Raw genomic sequence first — 22,300 nt, 5'->3', positions numbered from 1 at the left:
TCATAAAATAAATAATATTCATTTTATTTAATAAAATAGAGAGAATGATTATCCATTTCCGGTGGAAAAATAGGTAATCGAGTTTTGCTCATTGGTATGAGACCGGAGTCGATGACTCCTAATTATTAGTATAGCAGAAAAAGGGTTAAAAGAAGGAAGCAAAAAGAAAAGGGGAAAAGGAGGGGAGAGTAGAGAGAAATGTTTGTATGTACATCACTAAATTGTAGAGTCTAGCGTGGATCTTTGTCCGAGTTTTTGTTGTAATAAACCCAAAACATCTCTGTCTGAGAGAGCCTTGAAGCCATAGCCCTAGCCATACACCTGAGAGAGGCCCACAACATCTCCTCCCTATGAAGTACCTCTCCATCCAATCGTACTCCAGAGCAATTTGTTGATTATTAATTGGGTTGGTTGGGTTTGGTTTGGCTTAGGGTCGTCGTTAATCAATTGATCAGATAATCCAAGAAGAAGAAGGAGATGGAGAATGGGTACGATGCCGGAAGATTGGCTGAGAAATTCTCAGGCCTGGCCGTCACCGCCGGCGCTGGCGCCACCACCACCACCAACAACAACGACAGCTTGTTTCAGGTGATGAATGCCGTGGAAGCCGCAGAGGCCACCATCAAACAACAGGTTGAAGAGAATACTCGCTTGAGGAACGAGCTTCACCAAAAAATTCTTGAACTCGACAGACGCGTATGTAGTTTTACCATTTTTCTTTTCTTTTTCTGCAAATGTTTCCGAGTGTACTATTGAAGACATAATCAGCTGGTGTCTAGTATTCCTAACATCACCTTCATTAAGAAATCAACTTGGAAAGACACATAACATGATAAAGGTTCCTCTGGATATATATATATATATATAATTTGGCTGAATAAACAAGTTTGTGGCGTACGATTAATTTTGATTTGGGAATGCTTCTGGTCTGCCTGCGTCAACTACTTCTGGTTTCAAATTAGTTTGGAACTCCTATTGGTTTACAATGTTTCACAAATTTCTTATGATTGTAGTGAGAAGCTCATTGACAGTCCCATTTCTGCGATTATTAGCTTGTGCTTTCTGTTGTGTCCTGTGGATTACGTGCATGTTCTTTTGATCCCCAGCTAGCGTATTGTTTGAATCATTATTTTGTGGTTGTGTGATATTTGGCGAATGCGGGCTTTTTGGCAGAAAGCAGATGAGTCAGTGGCTCAAAGACCTCGTTCTGTTGATACATGGAATGGGCGCATTCATGGATCCTATGAAGGTAATCAAGAGGATAGGCTTAAGAGCACAGGCAACACATCTGTAGCTGTTCCACCTGGTCCGCTAGTTCTCCATCTAGATTTGAAGCCTGACAACGATCCTGCTATACAAAGTCCTGCAGAAAGCCACTCTGAGAGCGGCAAGATCAATGGGACATTGAAGGTGTTTCCTGGTGGCACGCCCCCTGCAGATAACACTGGCTTCTCTCAATTCCCTTCGCCATCTACAACATCTTTCTCTCCGGGCAGGTATTTCACCTCAAATAGAGATGATTACTGCCTCTTCATGCAGCTAATTTTATCTTCCAAAGCCATCTTGTAACGTATCAAATAAAGAAAGAATTGATGAAACAAGTCAGAGCATATTTCACTTTATTTTGTTTATGAAAAAAGTCGCTCTGTATTGTTAATAAGAATTTTCCCGATGTTATATTTTTATGATTTCAGAAAACATCATGTGTTTGTCTTAGGTATCAAATGGAAGGAGAGTATGATCCACGGTTCAATTTATCTGGTCAGGGGTTGATGCCAATGACTGAAGTAAATAATAGTAGCAGCCTTTGGAAGCAGGTATAATCATATAGCTCTAAAATATGTGACTTTTTCAAGACAATGTTTAATGGACCATTTGCTATGTTTGTATAGGATCTCGTTGTTAAGATTCGGGAACATGAAGAAGAGATTATGCAATTACGGAAGCATCTTGCAGATTATTCTGTCAAGGTAAAATGGCAAGCGCTTCTCACATTGTTTGGATGAATACTTCTTGTCTCTTCTTTTTCTCTTTTTCTATTTTTCCCTGGATAAGATGAATACATCTTTATTTTATTTTTTTTCACTTATATGTTAATTGAAGTGACTAATATTAAATGCAATGATAGGAGGCACACATACGCAACGAAAAATACGTCCTGGAAAAGCGCATTGCATATATGCGCCTGGTAGGCAATATATTGTTTACAATCCTTTACAATTCCAATCTCTTATTTCTGTTTGGGGCTTAATGTAAGACCTTTTTCGTTGTTTTGCCACTAGGCATTTGATCAGCAGCAACAAGACCTTGTGGATGCTGCATCAAAAGCTCTCTCATACAGACAAGACATAATTGAGGAAAACATACGTCTCACATACGCGCTGCAGGTAGTTTTATGTTTTTTCTTTTTTCTTCATCTAAATCCCTGGTGTAACACCTCAGTCCCATATTGGGAAGATGAGAAGAAGTCCACATAGAGTTGGTAATTTATAAAGATAGTCATAGGTGCTAAGTCCCACATTGCCTAGTTATTAGGTGAAACTGGGCTTTATAATGAATTATAGGACAACTCCAAATTGACTATTCCTGTTGGAGTAATAGCACAGATGTGGCTAGCGCTTTTCCCTAGGTCGTTACAAATAGTATCAAAGCCACCTAGTAACGCCAATTCCTGTGGTACTAGAGCATTGCATGACGTGGCCCTGACGAGGACGTTAAGAATTTAAGAGTAAGAGTTTGTAACACTCTGGTCCCATATTGGAAAGATGAGAAGAAGCCTACCTAGAGTGGGTGGTTTATAAAGATAGTCATGTGTGCTAAGTCTCGCATGGTCTAGTTACTAGGTGAAACTGGGCTTTATAATGAATTCTAAGAAAGCTCCAAATTGACTAATCATTTTGGGATAGTAGCACAGATGTGGCTAGTGTTTTTCCCTAGGTCGTTACACCTGGTGTATATTGATTCTGAAATTTGCATATCATTGGCTATATTGAAAACAAACCTTAAGCTATTTTTCTTAATTGTGCCTATTTTAACTAATGCCTTGTGTTATGGTTCTATTAAAACATAGTTAAGTTGATAGTCATATTTCCTTCCAGATTTTCATAATTTAAACTTAGTGTTATGGTTCTTCTATATCTGTCAGGATGCACAGCAAGAAAGATCAACATTTGTTACATATTTGCTGCCTCTTCTAGCAGAGTACTCACTGCAACCACCAGTTCCTGATGCACAGTCCATTGTTAGCAATGTCAAGGTCAGGCATGAATAACTCTGTTTTACCATTTCTGAAGTATACACTGCTGCTGTCCTATTCTTAATTCCTTGAAGTAGACCATAAAATATAAGTATCAAGCATCTGTAATCTCTGGATAACTTGTAATCTGCAATAAAAGATCGGTATTTGGCATTCTACTACAGATAAGCAAATGGAAGGTTATGGATGTTCATGTGAACCATTTACTAGCTATCGAATGATGTAACACAATTGGGCTCTGATACCATCTTGTGGCGTAGTGGAAAGTTGAATCTGCACACACTAAACTTCACAACTCTTCTATAAATCCTAGAAAATTCTAAGAATTATAGGGAATAGGGGAAAAAATTTATCAAGATTGTTTCTTATTTATATGAAGAATAACGTCAATTGGGCCGCCAAGCCATCCTTTTTGTGCTTAAATAGAAGTTAAGGACGTAGCACTGAAAGAAAAATTACAAAACTAGCCTTAAGTAAAATAATGGCAAACTTGTTTGAGCGAATGCCATGCGAGTGTTGAGTGAAATTTGTCCCGCAATTAGTTGCAATCTTGCTCGAGCCAACATCGAGCGAAAATCCTGCCGCAATCTCGCTCGAGTGGGAGTCATGCAAATTTGCATCAGATTTCCAGCCTTCTATTGACAATCCGGTTTGACCTTGGAAACATTGAAATTGGAATTTTTTTCACGATATACAAAATTGCAGCTCTTTGAATTAGTTTTTCAACACCACCAAGCTTGCCTTAATCTGATGTCAGAAGCACAATATATGGCAGTTTTATTCCGACCGGTGTGCCTGGTTTCATGATTATCAATTTGCTAGCCTGCATGAAGCCACATGTAATATGAACTGCATCATTCTCCTTGGGTCGGAGAGAAATTCACCCTCAAATTCAAACCATCTTTGCATCAATCTTTCGAATGTTCAATCAATCCCTTCCATCTTTTCCTTCTCAATAACAAAAGATGAACCACCATGCCACTCATTAACCTCCTTTTGCTCAAAATAAACATGGAGGAGCAAACTCGAATGCACAATCTATGTGGCTATGATTGATACCAGAAGAGAAACAGCTTGCAGTTAACCATAACATGATTTTGAATAGTAGATCTGAAATTCTTCGCATCTACCACCTTGAGATAAATTAATCTTCACATGCCCTTTATTTAATTTCACCAATTCACTCTCCATAAAAACTTCCCAATAAGGATCAATTATTTCTCAACCATAGATAATCAATTTTTCCTCTAACATGCTGAAGCCAACATCAAGATTTTGGTTAGGAAAAGTTGACAGAAAATTTTCAACCCCAAGAAAATCGACAGAATTAATTTTTTTCAAGAGCCCACTAAGGTACCTCACTATTTGGACTTTCATCAAATATATAGTGGGCATCATTCTCTTGAACAATTTTTATGGCATCAATCGGAACACTACTCCACTGGATCCTTCGTTATGATAGATGTCATAGATTAGTGTCGAGCCCCAATCTACTAAAGAATCTCCCGCAACAAGCTCATCTTCTCAACAAGCCCCAGTCTACTAAAGAATCTCCCAATCTACACGCCTGCCTCTCCTGGGAATTGTCAACCTTACTTCTCATTGAGAGATTCAATGATTTTTTAGAGGATAATCTGTCTAGTTGTTACACATGTATTAGATGGTCAAGAAGGCTTTATCAATTGAAGCTGGCTTTATTTTGAAAAGTGTCTCTAAAGCTTGCCTTGTATTCAAGAACTTGCATTCATGATGTTTAATCCCCGGGACTTCTGCTTTGTTGCAGGTCCTGTTCAAACATTTGCAGGAGAAACTCCTTCTTACTGAGGTATGTTCTCAAGATTTGAGATTCTTCTTGGCTAATATGCAGATTTGAGTTTTATATTAACTTGTTGCATCTGGCCTGGATTTTGTGAAGGTAGTACAGGACTCGGAGCTTGAGTTTGTGTTAACTTTCAATGTTTTGTTATTTTTTGTTAGTGTTATGATTTGAGTGTCAGCAAGATAGGATGGATTTTGTCGAGGAATAGTAAGTTTGAAGTTAGATCTCACTACTGGGCCTTAATGCGATGCTTAGATGTTTGTTTATCTTGCAGAAGTATTTGGCAAGCTAAAGTCCTGGCAAGGGTGGCTTTTTTTTTTTCCTTTTTTGGTTTGGAAAACAGCTCAGATAGTAATACAATCAGTGAACAATCTTAGAGAACCTAAGAAAATTATGGTTAATTGGTGTTGTGTGTGTAAAGTAAGGAGATTTAGACCATCTTCTTCTTAGTTGTGCCCTTGTTCAAGAAGTGTGGTCATTGGTGTTCTCTTTGTTTGGATTAAGTGGGTGATGCCCAGGTCGGTTATTGAATTGTTCACTTGCTGGTTCCTTTAATAGAAACCAGAATAAACTGATATTAACTGCTGTACCCTTATCTGCTTCTTGTAAAGAAAGATATTGTGGTATTTGCCCAGGAAAAAAAAAAAAACGTGAGGATTTGAAGACACAGAAATTTCAGTGGATACGTTGAAGACGGTGTTTTTAGGTCGCACATTAATTGGGTGACAACATTGATGGCTTCTCTTATTTTTCTTATATGGAATTTTTGGATATGTTTACTTATATACTTTTCTTTTTTGAGGCCATTCTATGATTGGATTTGTTCGCTTGTTCGATATGTTTACTTTTATACTATTTTTTAGGTCACCCATTAATAGAGTTTTAAAGATGTTCTGTTTTTATTTAGCAATTATGTTATATATTTATTATTTAGTATGTATTTACTTATCAAAAAAAAAATATTTAGTATGTACTAGGGTTGCATTGTTTATTAATTTTTTTTTCTATAAAACTTTATTACTTGTCAAAAAAAGATAGTCTGCAGTCTCCTAGAGTATTACTTATTTTTTCCTTTGCAAAAATTTGTTTCTTTTGATGGTCTCCTAGAGCATCACTTATTTAATCCTTTGCAAAAAGTGGTTTCTTTTGATAATGTTCATTCTTTTGTCACAGTCAAAGCTAAAGGAGTCGCAATATCAATTAGCACCTTGGCTCTCAGACATGAACCATTCAAATTTTGCTCCACAGTCACCATCTCACCCCATTGGTGCAGCATTGACAACTTCAGTATGCCCATATGCCTTCTTGCTATTCGTCTTTGCATGTCATAAATGTTTTATTAATTCCTAAATTCTGTCAGAACAAAAATGGGCTCGAACTGGTCCCTCAGCCACCATATTCCCATGGAAAGATACCAGTTTCATCTTCTGATGCTCAGACAGCCACAGATTGGGAGCTATCGAGTCGCCATCAGATTGGTTTGGGTGGTGTTGCAGCGAGGAATCTGGAACCCGATGACTTGGGGAGGTATCCACCTCTTGCAAGCAGGTGAGCCTGGTCAAAATGGAGACTGCTACTGTGAACTGAATGTACAAATTACAACCATCTGCATTTGTTGGTGGGTTCTGTTATCATTGAATTCTTATGTTGAATGGTCATGTATGCATGAATTGTTGTCAGAAATGCTTGTTCATGCGAGCTTTATGGACCTTCTGTACTGGTATCTACACGCCTACATAATTTTATTGATTCATTGACAATATTATTCATTTTGGCAACCAGCCGACCCCACTTACCCAGGGGGGTGGGGTTGACTCCACTAATATACATCTTCTGTTAAAACCTTTTTTCTCAGCTATGAAGATATCCCCAATCCAACTTTTCATTTCTAATTTACTGATACCATTATGATCTAATTGGAAACACAAAAATAAAAAATAACAAAACAAAAGTGTAATCCCCATAAAATATATAATGATTTGCATTTTATGAATAAGAAAAGGGTTGGGATTCTAAGGTTTATGATTGTTGTTGCATGTTTATAAGATATCAGCTTCTAACAAAGGACGGTTTCCTTGTGCTTAATGTGCTGTATTTGGAGAAAACGCATTGCTTGAAATTTCAACTGTTGTGGTAGGACAAAAGGTTGGTGAAGGTAGATGAGTGTGTGGGGGACTACACCCTGGCTGTTTCCTTCAAGAACATTGTAGACCGTTCTATCTGGGCTTAGCGGGTGTTTATGGCCCTAATTCTAGTAGGGATAGAAGGCTTCTATGGGATGAATTGGTTGGTTTGCGCTGTTGGTGGAACCTGCCTTGGCATATTGGGGGTGATTTTAATGTTACATGTTTCTCCAGTGAAAGGTCGGGTGAGGCTCATTTATGTATTGCTATGATGGAGTTCTCTAACTTCATATTTTATCAGGGTCTGTTGGATCTACCTCTTGTTGGCGATTCCTTTACTTGGTCGATTTCTCAAGATCCTCCCATGTTGTCCAGGATTGATAGATTCCTTATCTCTCTGGCATAGGGAGCCTAGTTTCCAGGTTCCTCTCAGAACAAGCTTCCTCACCTTTGTTCAAATCATTTTCCAATCCGTCTTGACCATGGTGATGTTCTAAGGGGGAGTAGGCTTTTCAAATTTGAAAACATGTGGCTAAAGGCAGAAGGTTTCATGGGCTTGGTGAAACAGTGGTGGGACTCTTATCATTTTCAAGGTACGCCGAGTTTTTTCTTAGCTCACAAGTGCAAGGCTTTGAAAATTGATTTGAAGAAATGGAAGGAGGAGGTGTTTGGCAATGTAGAAAGGAGGAAGAGGATTCTTCTTGAAGATTTACGTGTTTTTTATGTCATTGGAGAAGGAAAGGCCTTAGGCGTGGAGGAGAAAAAGAAGAAGGCAGAAGTTGTTAGTGAGTTGCAAAAAACAAATTTTTTTTAATTTTTTTTCTTTAAGAAAAAACGAAAAATAAATAAATAAATTTTCACAACCTGTTTTTTTTTTAAATAAAAAATAAATAAAATTAGTTTTAGGTTTTCTTTAAATTTTTTTTATTTTATTGAAGGTATTTTTGTCATTGGAGGGCATTGACAATTTTTGGTTTTGTGGGGGGGACATTGTTTCAGTTGAAAGTTTGGGGGTGACATTATCAATTGAGGAAAATATGTGAACTTTTCCCAAAAATAATAATGCATAAGGTTGGTTGGCTCAAGTGGTAAGGGCCTTAATCTTGGTAGCATTCCATCAAGTCTAAGGTTCGAATCCCTTTGAGTGCAAATAATTCTTTGGGGTTAGCCCGCCGGTGAAGCCGAAATATTACCTGATCCGTGTGGAGAGGGCGCCTTACTCGGGTCCAAAGTTTATCCGACAAGGGTGAGTACACAAAGTGGCCCTACCTTGGTTGCAATAGGTTTTTGACTGGGGAGCATGGAACAAATTTTTGGAAAGGGCTTTGACAACTTTGTCCTAGACATAGTTGTGTGTATGTGTTTTATTTCATTTTTAGTTTTCATTTTACTGGTGCGTTGTCTAATTTCCTTTAGTTCTGCTGTGTGTTCAATAGGTTACAGATGAAAGTAGGGAGGGGTTTGAAAGGTGACTGATGGTAGTAGGGAGATAAGTGCCTATCTGTTACCCAGGTTCTTCTCATTATCTAGGCATCATTGAAGGTATGCTGCAATTTGGAATTCTTTCCTGGGAGGACTTGGGTTAGCAAGGTGTTTAAGAAGTGTATTCTTAGTTTGGGTTGTGTCTTTGACCATTTGTACATGACATAGTAGAGGGTTTAGATCTTACTCTACAGACACCTGTGCTGAAAGATCAAGTATCCAATTTATCATTTGCTTTTCTACTGCTGATTTGGCCGGAGACATTTGGTGCTCAAATATGGAGTTTTTGGAATTGCCAGGGTTTTCAGATAAGAAGATGATAGTTTTTCTTGTTTTGATATTCTGCAGTTCCTTTAGCCAGTGGTGGTTCGCTTGAGCCTGTGGTTTTTGCTACTTCTTTAAAACTTATTTACTATGATTGTGAGATAAAGTAGAAGGTGAAACGCTTTATTAGCTTATTAGAGGGGAATTAATTCATAACATAGGACTCTTAGCTTGGCTGTTATTTTTTTTATATAAAATCTCTATCTGGACAATTAACTTAATTAAAGATGATTTAGATGATGGGTTGTGCTCTCCCTATCTCATTGTCCACTCCTCTTATGTGAATTCCTTCCCTTTGTATATCTTCAGCTATCCAACTGAAATTTTGTTCACCATGGAAACATAAGTGTAAATTTCTTGGATTTCTTATAAGTTATGCACTGATTGTCAGTGCTTGATAATGATTGCATGGCTAGTGCTGCATATGTAGTTTTCTTTATCATATTGACGTGTTGTCCTGCTGAAGTGTCTCGGTTGTTTACCAGGGATCCTGCAGCCCATGATATGCCTGTGCAGTTTGCTGTCACTAGAAGTGATGTACATGCCACACATTATGGCGAAGAAACCACCAGTAAGCAGGTCACATTTCGTGAACCTGTCAGCAATACTGAGATGGATGACCCAGATTCAGAGGGAAACCAGAATGAAAGAGAACCTTCAGCAAATTGGACTTCAGGAACCTCACCTTACACAACCGCAACTTACACAACCGCAATTGACGATCCCGGCTCCTCATATTCTCCTTATCTAGCACCAGTACTTGAAGAGCCTTCTTCTTCATTTTCTGAGGGTAACAACTATTATCTATCAGTTTTGCTGTTCCGTCTTAGCACTGCAGGTGGCTATTTTAGATTGATTAGATTCCAACATGCAGCTGCAGATGATGATCCATTACCAGCAATAGAGGGCCTTCAAATATCAGGTGATGCTGTTCCAGGACGGGAACTCCAGGCATGCGGATATTCTATTAATGGAACAACAAGTTGTAACTTTGAGGTGCATTTTTCAGGATCCATTCTTGAATCTATCTCAATGCTTGGTGCTTTTGGTGACAGGAATTTCTTGGATGCACCATGAAACACATAATGCTGTGGAATGTTTATTTTTGATACCAATACTAATATATAATCTTGTGATGTTTCTTCCACTGCTAGTGGGTACGGCACTTGGAAGATGGATCTGTTAATTACATCGATGGTATTTGTTTATCCTTTAGTGCTTCTTTTGTGTTTCATTTCTATCTATATCTAGAAATGTGGGTCTTATGGAGTTTCTGATGACAGGAGCAAAGCAACCAAACTATCTTGTCACAGCCGATGATGTTGATACATACCTTGCTATTGAAGTGCAGCCTCTGGATAACAGGAAGCGCAAGGTATTGTCTCTCAGATACTGTATAGCCGGTCCTATCTATTGTAAAATACTAGGAGTTTACATATGGTTATTTAACCTTTCCTTCTCCTTTTCGTGTTGCAAATTCCAAGTACGAGTTGAGGCTTCAAGATATGAGAAACAAGTTATTAAAATATATAATGTCCTAACTTCTTTTTAAATCATCTGTGCTTATAAAGGGTCTCTTAAAATTTTTTATTGGGCAGTAAGCTTTTTAAATCTGGGCATTTTGAATTGTTGCAAAGTTCTGCTTGATTAGTTAATAACATTTTTTCTTTGTGAATGCAGGGAGAGCTTGTAAAGGTTTTTGCCAATGAGCATAGAAAGATCACTTGTGGTAAATAATTATGTTCTGATTAATCAAGTTTGAATTTATTATATTTGGTCTTGCATATCTTTTATTTAAGTTTTGAACTTCGTTTCCCTTTTGCACTAGTCTACCCTGATTCTTTTTGTTGGGGTGATCTCAGTTCTAGTGCTATTTTGCCTAGTTTCCTAAATTTAGTAAGGGGGAAGGCGTCCCTGATTCTTTTTGTTGGGGTGATCTCAGTTCTAGTGCTACTTTGCCTAGTTTCCTAAATTTAGTAAGGGGGAAGGAGTTGTTTGGAGTATCGTGCGCTGTGTTGTTTATTTATTTTTTTCATCAAACTCTCTCTAGCTTTTATATATATATATATATATATATATATATATATATATGGATTTCATTATAAATGAAATGGTGCACCTAAGTACACTGTATATAAGAGAAACACCTAATCTGAAAAAGAAGAGAGAAAAAAAGGTCATGAAAACTATAAATGTGCAAATAGTTGTAAGCAGCTATTCATTGAAAAGGGGTATGGAAAAATAAGGTCTTTAGCTTCACCATCATCCTCTCACTGTCTTCAAATCTCCGGTCATTTCTTTCTCTCCAGATGCACCACATCAAATAGAGCGTTATTATCTTCCGCAAAGCTTCACTTTTTTATCCAAAAAAAAAGCTTCACTTTTTTGAGAATTACTAATCTTCCTTCTCCAACAAGCGAGGAGATCTCTCACCCGACAAGGCATGATCCACGCTAAGCCGAAAAGATCGAAAATATAGTACCACAAGGCACTAGCTATCTTGCAATGGAGCAAGAGTGGTTAACGGTTTCCCCAACCATTGTAAGGATCTTACTTGAAGCGGCAAACCGGGTAAAAAAAGCCACTTTCAAAGGGGCCCTTCTCTGCCAAATACATCTCCAAGGGACTATAAAAGGGAATTAAGATATTGTAGATCGATTTTACATCAAACAACCCTTTGTTGGACGGGTTCCAACAAAGCTTGTCAGCATAATGGAATATAACTATGTGGCTTAAGGCAGAGGGTTTTGTTGATAAGGTTGCTTCTTGGTGGGGGTCGTATTCGTTTGAGGGTTTGCCTAGTTTTGTGCTTGCTAATAAACTAAAAGCCCTTAAAGTGGATTTGAAAAAGTGGAATGAGGAGGTCTTTGGGGATATTGGGAGGAAAAAGAGGAGTTGTTGGGAGGTATCCAGGAGTTGGATGAGCTAGCAGAATCGAGAGGATTAGATCAGGAGGAGAAAATTCGGAAGGCGGACAAGTTGAAAGATTTGGAGAATACATTGTTATGTGAAGAAATTCATTGGCGCCAAAAATCGAGAGCTTTGTGGCTCAAGGAGGGGGATCGGAATACTCGCTTTTTCCACAAGATGGCTAACTCTCATTGAAGGTACAATCGTGTGGAAGTGCTTTGTATTAATGGCGTTTTATCAGGTGATCCAGTTGAGGTAAAAGATCACATAGTGCAGTATTACCAAAGCCTTTATTCGGAACAAAGCACTTGGCGCCCTAGAATGGATAACCAACCGTTTTTGTCCATCGATGAGGAGGATAATAGGTGGTTAGAAAGAGATTTGAGGAAAAGGAGGTTTGGAAGGTGGTAAAAGGTATGGATGGTGATAAGGCTCTGGGTCCTGATGGCTTTTCCATGGCATTTTTTCAAGCTTGCTGGGGTGTTATTAAACAAGACATTATGGCGGTTTTTGCAGAGTTCCATCGTAGACGTCAATTGGTGAAGAGCTTGAATGCAACTTTTATTTCCTTGATTCCGAAGAAGGCGGGTGCGGCGGAGATGAAGGACTTTCGGCCCATTAGCCTAGTGGGAGGGGTGTATAAAATTGTGTCTAAGGTTCTTGCCAATAGTATGAGAACTGTTTTGGGTAAGGTCATTTCCTATTCTCAAAATGCTTTTATTGGGGGTCGGCAAATCCTAGATTCCGTTCTCATTGCTAATGAATGTGTGGATAGTCGCATGAAATCAGGGGTGCCAGGTGTTCTTTGCAAATTGGACTTGGAAAAGGCCTATGACCATGTAAATTGGGACTTTGTTTTGTATTTGCTGCATAGATGTGGTTTTGGCGAGAGGTGGAGGGCTTGGATAGAGTGGTGTATTAAGACGGTAAGATTCTCCATTCTTGTGAATGGTTCTCCGAAAGGGTTCTTTAACAGTTCAAGGGGAATCCAGCAAGGGGATCCTCTCTCACCGTTATTGTTTGTGCTTGTTATGGAGGCTTTGAGTAAGATGGTGGATGCGACGGTTGACCAAGGCCTTCTGACGGGTTTCTCGATGGGAAATAGGGTCTTGTTGGAGCTGATGGTCTCCCACTCCTTATTTGCGGATGATACTTTGATTTTTTGTGAAGATTCTATCGAGCAAATCCGGTATGTTCGTCTCATTCTCTTATGCTTTGAAGCTGTTTCTGGTTTGAGAGTGAATCTGGGAAAGTCAAAGATTGTGGCCATTGGTGAGGTGGAGAACATTGGGGTTTTAGCTAACATCCTTGGGTGTAGTGTTGCCGATTTGCCTATGAAGTATTTGGGCCTCCCTCTTGGGGCGTCGTACAAGGATACGGCTATGTGGAATGAAGTGATCGAAAAGATGGAGCGTCAGATGGCAGGTTGGAAGAGAATGTATCTTTCTAAAGGAAGTCGCTTAACCCTCATTAAGAGCACTTTGGCTAATCTTCCGACTTACTTTTTGTCTCTGTTTCCGACTCCTGTAAGTGTAGCTAAAAGGATTGAGAAAATCCAAAGAGATTTCTTGTGGGGAGGAATGGGGGATGAGCCCAAGATGCATCTTGTAAGTTGGAAACAAGTCTGCAGCCCTCTACGCTATGGTTGTCTTGGCATTCGGAAGTTGCACCAGTTTAACCAAGCTCTTTTGGGGAAATGGCTTTGGAGATACGCAAATGAGAACGGGGCTCTTTGGTGTAAGGTGATCAAAGCTAAGTATGAAGACCAAGAAGGTGGGTGGTGCACGAAGGATGTTTCGGGCTCTCATGGTGTGGGTCTATGGAAGCATTTTCGTAAAGGGTAGAATTTCTTTGCCAAAGGTATTCGGTTTGAGGTGGGGGAGGGTTCGAAAGTTCGTTTCTGGCATGATATTTGGTGTGGGGACAATTCTTTGAAGCAAGCTTTTCCGTCCTTATTCAGTATCGCCAGACACAAAGATGCTTGGGTGAAGGATAATTTTATTGGGAGGAATGGGGTTGTTGAGTGGAATATCATTTTCGTGCGATCAGTCCAAGATTGGGAGATGGATTTAGTTTCTCCTTTCTTTGATCGGTTGTATTCTTGCAAGGTTTCCTTACGCAGTGTAGATCGTATGCTGGTCTTCGTCCAAGAAGGGCAAGTTCGAGGTTAAGACGTTCTATAAGGCCTTGTCCATTTCTAATCAAGAGGAGTTTCCTTGGAAGAGCATCTGGCGTACTAAGGCGCCTCAGCGGGTGGCTTTTTTCGGGTGGACTGCGGCCCTAGGCAAAATTTTGACTCATGATACGCTGCGCAAGAGGAACATAGTGGTAGTGGAGTGGTGTTGTATGTGCAAGAAGAACGGAGAGTCAGTCGATCATCTTCTTCTCCACTGTGAGCTCGCAAGTGCTCTTTGGCATATGATTTTTCAGCGGTTTGGGTTGCATCGGGTCATGCCTTGCCGGATGAGGGACTTGTTTGCTAGCTGGTGGTCGGGAGGACGATCTCAAAGCCCAATTGTGTGGAAAATGATCCTTCTATGTCTTATGTGGTGTATTTGGAATGAAAGAAATGTTAGATGTTTTGAAAATTTCACTAGGACCATAGAGGAATTGACTCATTTTTTCTTCTTTACTCTTTACTCTGGGACGGCCGCTTGGCTAGCTCCTTTAATGATTAGTTTCTCTGATTTTCTTTTTCATTTCTCTCCTTCATAGGCGCTCTTTGTTTATACTTCCCGTGTATGTGGGTTGCGCTCCTCTGCGCTCTTTTTTATATCATCATTACTTATCAAAAAAAAATAATGGAATATAACTAATTGAAGAAAGAGGAAAAGAATTCCAACTCCCAATCATACTCCTTTCTAACAAAATTAACAATCCACTAAGGAAAGCCATTAGAGAACTAAAGATGATCAGCCACAGAAGCATCCTAAGGCAAGCAATGCTATACAACCTTGGAAACGTTGTCTTAAGGGGATGTTCCCCACACCACAGGTCGTGCTAAAAACTAATTTTGGAGCCTTCACCCACCTTGAATCTTGAACCTTTTGGAAAACTCTTCTCACCCCCTCCTAATGTATTTCTAGAGACCCACCTCATAAGACCCAAGGATTTCATTGGAGCACAACCCACCCCACTGACTGCCATATTTAACAGCCACTACCTTTTTCTAGAGAGTCTCTCTCTCATAGGCATAACGCCATAAACACTTCCCTAGAAGGGTTCAATTGAACATGTACAAATTTTGAACTCCAAAACCCCCCTTAGAGGTCAGAGAACATACCTTGAGCCAACTGTTTTCCTTATGCATTTGACTTGGGCTTTGTATTCCCCTCCCGCTTGTTTGGCATTTTTAATGAAATTTGTCTCTACTGATAGCTCACTGCACCACAGCCAGACTTGTCTTGAGAACTTGTTTATGAATCAAAGTGGAGAAGTTTTGGAGAATTGCTACTCTAGAACATGCTGGACATGTAATTTTTTTTATTGTGAAATGAAAAGCAAAAGACAAAAATAACTACAAAATACATTGGCAAGATTCTAACAATGAGATAATTTCGTTAGTAGTATTTCAAAGGTTTTACACGATTTGAGGTGGGGGATGGGACTAGGGTTAGATTTTGGCATGATAGGTGGTGTGGAGATACAGCTCTCAAGATAGCTTTCCCTGATTTATTCAGTATTGCTTGTGCGAAGGAAGCCTCAGTTGCGGCTAATTTGGAGGTGTTGGGTGGATCCAATCTGTGGAATGTTAATTTTTTTAAAGAAGCTCATGATTGGGAGGTGGAGGTATTTGCTTCTTTTTTCCAAGTGTTGCACTCTGCCCGAGTGAGACAAGGGTGTGCAGATAGATTGTGGTGGATCTCCTCTAAAAGAGGCCGTTTCAATGTCAAGCTTCTCTTCGCTTCCTTGACCTATACTGAAGGGAGGAGATTCTCTTGGAAGAGTGTGTGGCGAACACAAGCTACTCCAAGGGCGATCTTTTTTGTGTGGTTGGCGGCTTTGGGCAAAATTCTAACCCTAGAAAACCTTAGAAAGCGGCATGTGATTGTGGCAAACATATGTTGTATGTGCAAGAGAAGTGAGGAGACGGTAGATCATCTTCTTCTTCATTGTGAGGTAGCTTATGCTTTGTGGAGTGCCTTTTTTGGTCGGTTTGGGTTGTCTTGGGTGATGCCGAGACGGGTTTCTGATTTGCTTGCCTATTGGTGGTCTACGGGGAGGAGGGGGAGTGCTGCGGTCTAGAAGATGGCACCTACTTGCTTTTTTTTTGGTGTCTATGGAGGGAGAGAAATAATAGGCGCTTTGAGGACTTGGAGGGATCCTTGGAAGACATTTTATCCTCTTGTTTTCATACTTTGGACTGTTGCGCATGTATTTCCGGTGTCGATTAGCTATGATGATTTTCTTGTTCATTTTTCCCTTTCTAGTTAGGTGATCCTTTTGTAACTCCCAATGTACTTTGAGGCCCCTTGCGCTTTTAATAAGACTGGTTATTACTTATCAAAAAAAATGTTTCAATTCCTCATACTTTTGTTCACATTTTCTGGCTGGATTCTGTTTAGGTTTTTCAGGTTACATTAAAACCTCATTCCAATTAACAGTCAAACTTTGGAATGTGTATGGGATACCATTAGGATTCAATATCTCAATAGCACCTCAGTCTAGAGCTTCAAATGAGATTTCCTATTATAATATGTATCTGGTATCTCTTCATTCTTTTCTGCTTCTCAAATAGGTGACCAAGGTGTACACGATGAAAAGATAAAGTAGTGTGTAAGTTATGTTTCCTAAGTTGGGACCTGTTTTGTTCCTCCCCCCTCCACCCCCCACCTCTCTCAGGCAACTGGCAAAATAGGAATACGTAACATGGTTGGACAAATTTGACTTTGCAAGACATTTCTGTACAGAACTAGCATACAAAATGATGAACTTCTTTTTCTGTTTTTTTTTTCAATTGCACTGATGCTGTTAAAGTATGGATGTCTTTTATTGTGGGAAGCCTACATTATACTTCTGTTTGATTTAAATTCCCTTTTCTTTTACATTTGATATGATAGCTATTGTATCTGTTTTTATACCATATCTTTTCTATTGACTAAAGCAAACTCTATTTTGGTGCTTGCACATTTTTCATGACATATAATTGTTCCTGTGAACTTCGGGGTATTATATTGCTAAGTTCTTCAGGTATTATATGTGGCAAAACCTGAAAGAATTGCAATTATATTCAACTTTTTTTACAGATTCTGAAATGCAAAACCACATAGAGAAGACTCTTTATGGTGGTCATGCTTCATATAAAGTATCCTTGTCGGTATGGCTTCGAACCCCGCCCCCTTTTCCTTTTAACTTTCATTGCGTGTAGAGGCTTAGCAAATTTTTTTATACAATTTTTTACAGACTGGATATCTTGATATATGGGAACCAGCTTCACTGGCAATTAAGAGGGAAGGTTACAGTATCAAGTGTGCTGGACCAAGTGGTGTTGTAGTCACTGAAAAGTTTTCACCAACCACAAGTGTATGATTTCTTCCTTGCTTAATCTTTTAAATATTTGGTATTAAGAAGAGCTTGGCCGTCTTAAATTGTATTAGAATTTTTGGTTTAGATGATTTGCATATTGAAAAGTTTATGGCTTATGATACCGGTTATTCTAAGATTTTGGGAGAACTAAGATTGAACTGAAGATCTAGGAACTTATCTCTTCCCCATTAGTTTTTGAATATATTCATGGTTTGTAGTTCCTTTGCATTTAGGGTGAAGAAGATGTGTCCTGTTCTATCTGAGCCTTATGTGAAGTGTAATCAAGTCCGCTCAGTACCATGAGCTTAGGCTATCAGAACCTGGTTTAAATTGATGGCCAAATTTCCTCAGATTGTATAGGAAATAAGCGAATTAAATGCCAATTAGCTATTTGATGTTAATTGGTGCAAATGAGTGTACAAAAAAATCAAGAAAGAAGAATTATTTGTTCACAGCCTGATTTTGAAACCTTAGAGACAATTAGTTGTACTCCCATATTTTTCTAAGAATAATTTAGCGTGTAATTGCATTGATTAACAATATAATGGCTATATGCTAAACTAAGTTTTATTAAAATTAGCAATACATCTTGCAATATATCAAGGGCCATAGGATGATGTAATGGGATAAATCCATTAGGATGTGGAGTTGTATTTAGCTGTAGAAAAGCATATATATGTTCATGATCAAGATGTAGGTAGTCCTTGATTTCCATTTTCATTCTTTTTCCTTTGTTTAGGTTGCAATTCTCTATGGAAATCCTACAGCATTTTTGATAACTGGTTCTGGAGGTGATGAGCATCTGTTACGAGCAGATAACAACTCGATTGACATTAGCTGGTATGTAAATAGTGTTTCTCATACAACTTTTTTTTTTAGAGTAATTTCAATATCATTAAATAAGCACAAAGAGGCGCAACCTTAGCGCATAAGGAATATACAAGAAAACCCCTAATCTGAAGCAAAAGAATAATAGAAGTTCAAAAAATCTACAAAACTAGAGATAAGCAAGCTATGATGAGCAAATATCCAAGTGTAGAACGTGTTGAACATAATCTTCCACAACTCTATTAACGAAATCTCTACATCTTCAAAACTCCGAGTATTCCATTCTCGCCAAAGGCACCACATTAAGCACAAGGGAGCCTACTGTATTTGGAGATTTCTATGAATGTATGAAATTTTTATATACTGATTAATATGGATAGAACCTATGAAGTACCAATACCGACATGGGATACATATACGACATGATACAGATACAACAATACAGCAGGGGCTCAGATGATTGCTTAAATAATTCTAAATATATATTTGTGTATATATTATATTAATTACTCATTTAAAAGTTGACTAACATGCACAAAAAGTTTACGAATATATTAGAGCTAAGAAAAAAAAAAGGCTTGCAAATAATGCTCCTTTTGTATTATTATTATTTTTGGTTACTTATCAAAAAATTCTTATTATTATTTTTGGTATAAGAGGTGAACTATGTCCAACTAAGTACCACATATGGACTAGACTGTAATTCTTTCTTTTGTTTCTGCCAAATCCAAATGAGTGTGAAACATTGAGTAAATGTTGGTTCTGCAGTGATGTCATGTGAATGTGGCATGGATACTGACAATGTCAAAAATGGAAGTTTGATTAAATTTACAATACTTTGCCCGGTCATAAAGACCTAGTAACAGCCCCGATCTGTGAAAACCTCGTCAATTTTATGGTAGGACACCTTAATCTTATACAAGCTTGATGAGCGTTGATTTAGGGTTTCAAGGTAAGAATTTTTAAGGCCTTAAGAGTTCTACTTATATGGATATTAAGTAGCAAGAAGTTGAAAAAGAAGAGAAGGGGAGTAGGAGATGTTCTAGGCTTCCACCTAGTTGCATCGCACAATCCTCAAAAAAAGCATAATAACTCGTATTTAAGAAGACCCATTGTTAGAACCATGGACCTTTACCATCGCCCATGTTCAGCATATCTTCTAACATCGAAGAAGACTAAATAAACCAATGGGCTTTGCCTTGGGTTGTAAAAGTTGTTGCACCAAGAACTCGGCCAAGATCAATATTTGTGGTGGAGTTGGCTATATGTTAGCGTTATTACTCATCAAACCACCTGGCACACACCCCTCCCCCCACCCCCAAAATCATGACATCTTCTCATCACACTAATGAAAGATAAGAATGGAAAAAATAAATGAACGAAAAGAAAAAGAAAATGGGCAAATTTTTCAATTTATCGTATTTATCTTGCCTCCTGAGAATAGCTCCTAATTAAGTTCTTGAGTGATTATTGATGTCATGAACTGAATATTAGCTTTGCTTCTCAATCTAATTCATCTTTGTTGTTTTAGCACTCGGTTTCAAAAGTTCCTGTTTATAATCATTTGTAATTGTTGTTTGTTGAGTGATTATTGATGTCATGAACTGAATATTAGCTTTGCTTCTCAATCTAATGCATCTTTGTTGTTTTAGTACTTGGTTTCAAAAGTTCCTGTTTATAATCATTTGCAATTGTTGTTTGTTGTTTATGATCTCTCTCTCTCTCTCTCCAATTTGATTGACTTCTTTCTTTTGTTTTTATTTTTTCCTTATGCAGTTCTAGAGATACGATTGTGCTCACCTTGAGATTATTCATCCGAAGGGTATAATTTTTCATTTTCTAGCTGTTCCCCTTGGCATAATAACATGGAACTCTGCTTTTGTCCATGTAGAACAGTCAATTTTTGTCTTTTCTTTCTTTGCATCTACTGCTATATTTCATTTTTAAAATGTAGATGCATATATATTGTACATCTTTGTATATACATTTTGTGTGTGTGTCTGTACTTTTTAAAACATAGATGCATATATATATGCATCTAAGAAATCGGGTATTGCTCAGGTGTGGAACTTGCAGACGTCATTGATTATGATATTGACCGTACAAGGTATGAAATCAAAGAGTATATAGACTTGTAGAGACACCCTTATTTAGTTGTCTATTTAGGGTTACCTATACTCTTTCCCATAGCCCTCGGACCGTCTTGTTCTTCTATGTGCAAAATCCAAGGGAATTGTTCCTAAACACAAGGAGATGCTGCTACCGGATATCATGATTCTGGGTTGCCATAATCCTTCCCTCTGGAGCAGTTGAGGGCACCACCCAACACATGTGCACCCACACACGTTAGAGAGGAGTGGGAATGGAGAGGGAGGGATGGAGGACAGAAAGAAGCAAGTGAGGTATGCCACAATGTGTATTCCTAGTCTCAAATTGAGATGGGAGGAGAAAAGAAAATATAGAGAAAGAGAAAAGAAGGTAAGAGATAAAGAGAGAATGGAGAAGACAATCCTTCTCAAAAATAAAGATAAAGAAGAGAGAAAAGGTGGGGGAAAGCAAATATTCTCATTCTTAAACAGATTGTATTCCTCTTGGGAGGCAATCATGTTTTTCACTAACTTTAATTCCCTAGGAACATGGGTAACATACCAGCTCAGATTTATGTCACAAATCTTTATTTTTGAGATCTTTGTATGAGTGGATATTTGCTTTGGTAGTACTCCCATTTCTTCTTTAATATAGATGAATAACCAATGTAAAAGTATTACGTCACCTGTCTTTCAATGTTGACTGCAATCAGGACTAGGATGGATAATAGCTAAACCATATACATTAGCATTAAATTTGTTTACCCTCTTATGTACCTAGGGCTTCTAATTTTCTGTTAGACTCTAAACAGACAATGTACAACTTGGAAAAGAGCAGTTCAGGACATTTTTATAATTCTGTAAGGACAAATTTTTGTGTCCATATTTAAATCCAAGTCAGTTCAGCCTACCCTATTCGAATATTTTGGACAATCAGACATTGTACCCAAATATATGTTTGAAAGATTTATTTAACATTAATGTCGTAATCTGATGATTGCTTAAATGTATGTTTGAGGATTTGATTATATTTCACAACTTTTTAGAATCATTAAGTTCATTATATATTTAATATTTATTCTTCTTACCTTGGTAGTTTGTTGGATAGGAGATTATGCTAGTTTATTTAAGTATCTTATCTTGAGGGCTAAATTTGATCAAGGCTTGCATTTTGGTTATTTGGTATTGCCAAAAGCTGGCCCCTGGTCATATATTGGGTTAGGCTAAGATCTTTTCTTTCAAGACTTGGTTCCACTTATAAATATTTACATATCCTTCTCGTAATGTATTGTGTTTTGCAGTCTGTTGAGAGGAGGAAAGGAAAGAAGAGGGGTTTATTCTTTAACAAGTAAGGGCCATTATGTTCCATGGAAAAATCCAACTTCGAAAGAGGACTTGCTTTTGTGGCCGCCCATTTACAAAGTTGTGGATTGGAGTTGCTGAGTACGTTTCCAGGGTGGCTTTGTGTGGTATTTTCAATATTTGTTACAGGGAGGAATGAGCTTGAGTTGAAACTTGTAATTGTATGCAACGATGCTTTATTTTTTGCCCTTCATGCTGTAATATCATTCCTCTCTCTCTCTCCTTTTTGTGGGCGCACACGCATGAATGTGTATGTCCATATATGTGTGCACGCACCAATTTTCCATTCATCTCTTTCCTCTAATCAGAATGTAATTTACAAGAAGAGCGAAGTGTTTTTTTTTTTTTTTGTTTCAACTAAAGAAAAAAAGTTGTTTCTACATGTTTCTTAGTTTTCAGGCATCACTTGTCCAATTTTTAGTTTTAGACTTCATATATTTTGAAAAAAGTACACATACCACATTTCAAACTACTACATAATTGTCATTGTCCTTCCAAACTAAAGATTGCTTTGATGTAATAGAAATTAAAATAGTGCACGCTGCTCTCTCTAGAAAGCTCTCTTGAAGAAACCTCCAGCCAA

The 22,300-nt window shown here is 38.2% G+C and overlaps 1 protein-coding gene across 2 annotated transcripts; it reads left to right on the top strand.

Moving 5' to 3' along the window:
* The first annotated feature begins 81 nt into the window (after positions 1–81).
* On the top strand, positions 82–22,042 carry LOC132183813 (uncharacterized). Of its 2 annotated transcripts, XM_059597249.1 has the most exons (21): positions 82–696; positions 1,174–1,496; positions 1,718–1,817; positions 1,893–1,970; positions 2,129–2,188; positions 2,283–2,387; positions 3,146–3,256; positions 5,040–5,081; positions 6,249–6,362; positions 6,436–6,623; positions 9,490–9,794; positions 9,879–10,000; positions 10,159–10,201; positions 10,288–10,379; positions 10,685–10,733; positions 17,161–17,231; positions 17,318–17,437; positions 18,180–18,280; positions 20,045–20,090; positions 20,330–20,375; positions 21,657–22,042. In XM_059597249.1, exons 1-21 carry the CDS (start codon positions 478–480, stop codon positions 21,662–21,664), a joined length of 2,343 nt encoding a protein of 780 aa, XP_059453232.1. In that variant the 5' UTR covers positions 82–477; the 3' UTR covers positions 21,665–22,042. The 2 variants fall into 2 exon arrangements, with proteins under 2 accessions (XP_059453232.1, XP_059453233.1); XM_059597250.1 differs by lacking the exon at positions 20,330–20,375 and having other exon boundaries at positions 83–696.
* The last annotated feature ends 258 nt before the right edge of the window (positions 22,043–22,300 follow it).

This window comes from Corylus avellana, chromosome ca6 (assembly GCF_901000735.1).
Source record: "Corylus avellana chromosome ca6, CavTom2PMs-1.0".
Taxonomy (NCBI): Eukaryota; Viridiplantae; Streptophyta; class Magnoliopsida; order Fagales; family Betulaceae; genus Corylus; species Corylus avellana.
Note: the sequence above shows the minus strand (reverse complement) of the source record. Positions and strands in the feature narration are given on the sequence as shown.

Coding starts and splice junctions, on each gene's coding strand:
- LOC132183813 (XM_059597249.1), top strand. CDS start 478: ATGGAGAATGGGTACGATGCCGGAAGATTGGCTGAGAAATTCTCAGGC. Junction 10,001..10,158: donor CAACAAGTTGTAACTTTGAG/GTGCATTTTTCA, acceptor TTCCACTGCTAG/TGGGTACGGCACTTGGAAGA. Junction 10,380..10,684: donor TGGATAACAGGAAGCGCAAG/GTATTGTCTCTC, acceptor TTGTGAATGCAG/GGAGAGCTTGTAAAGGTTTT.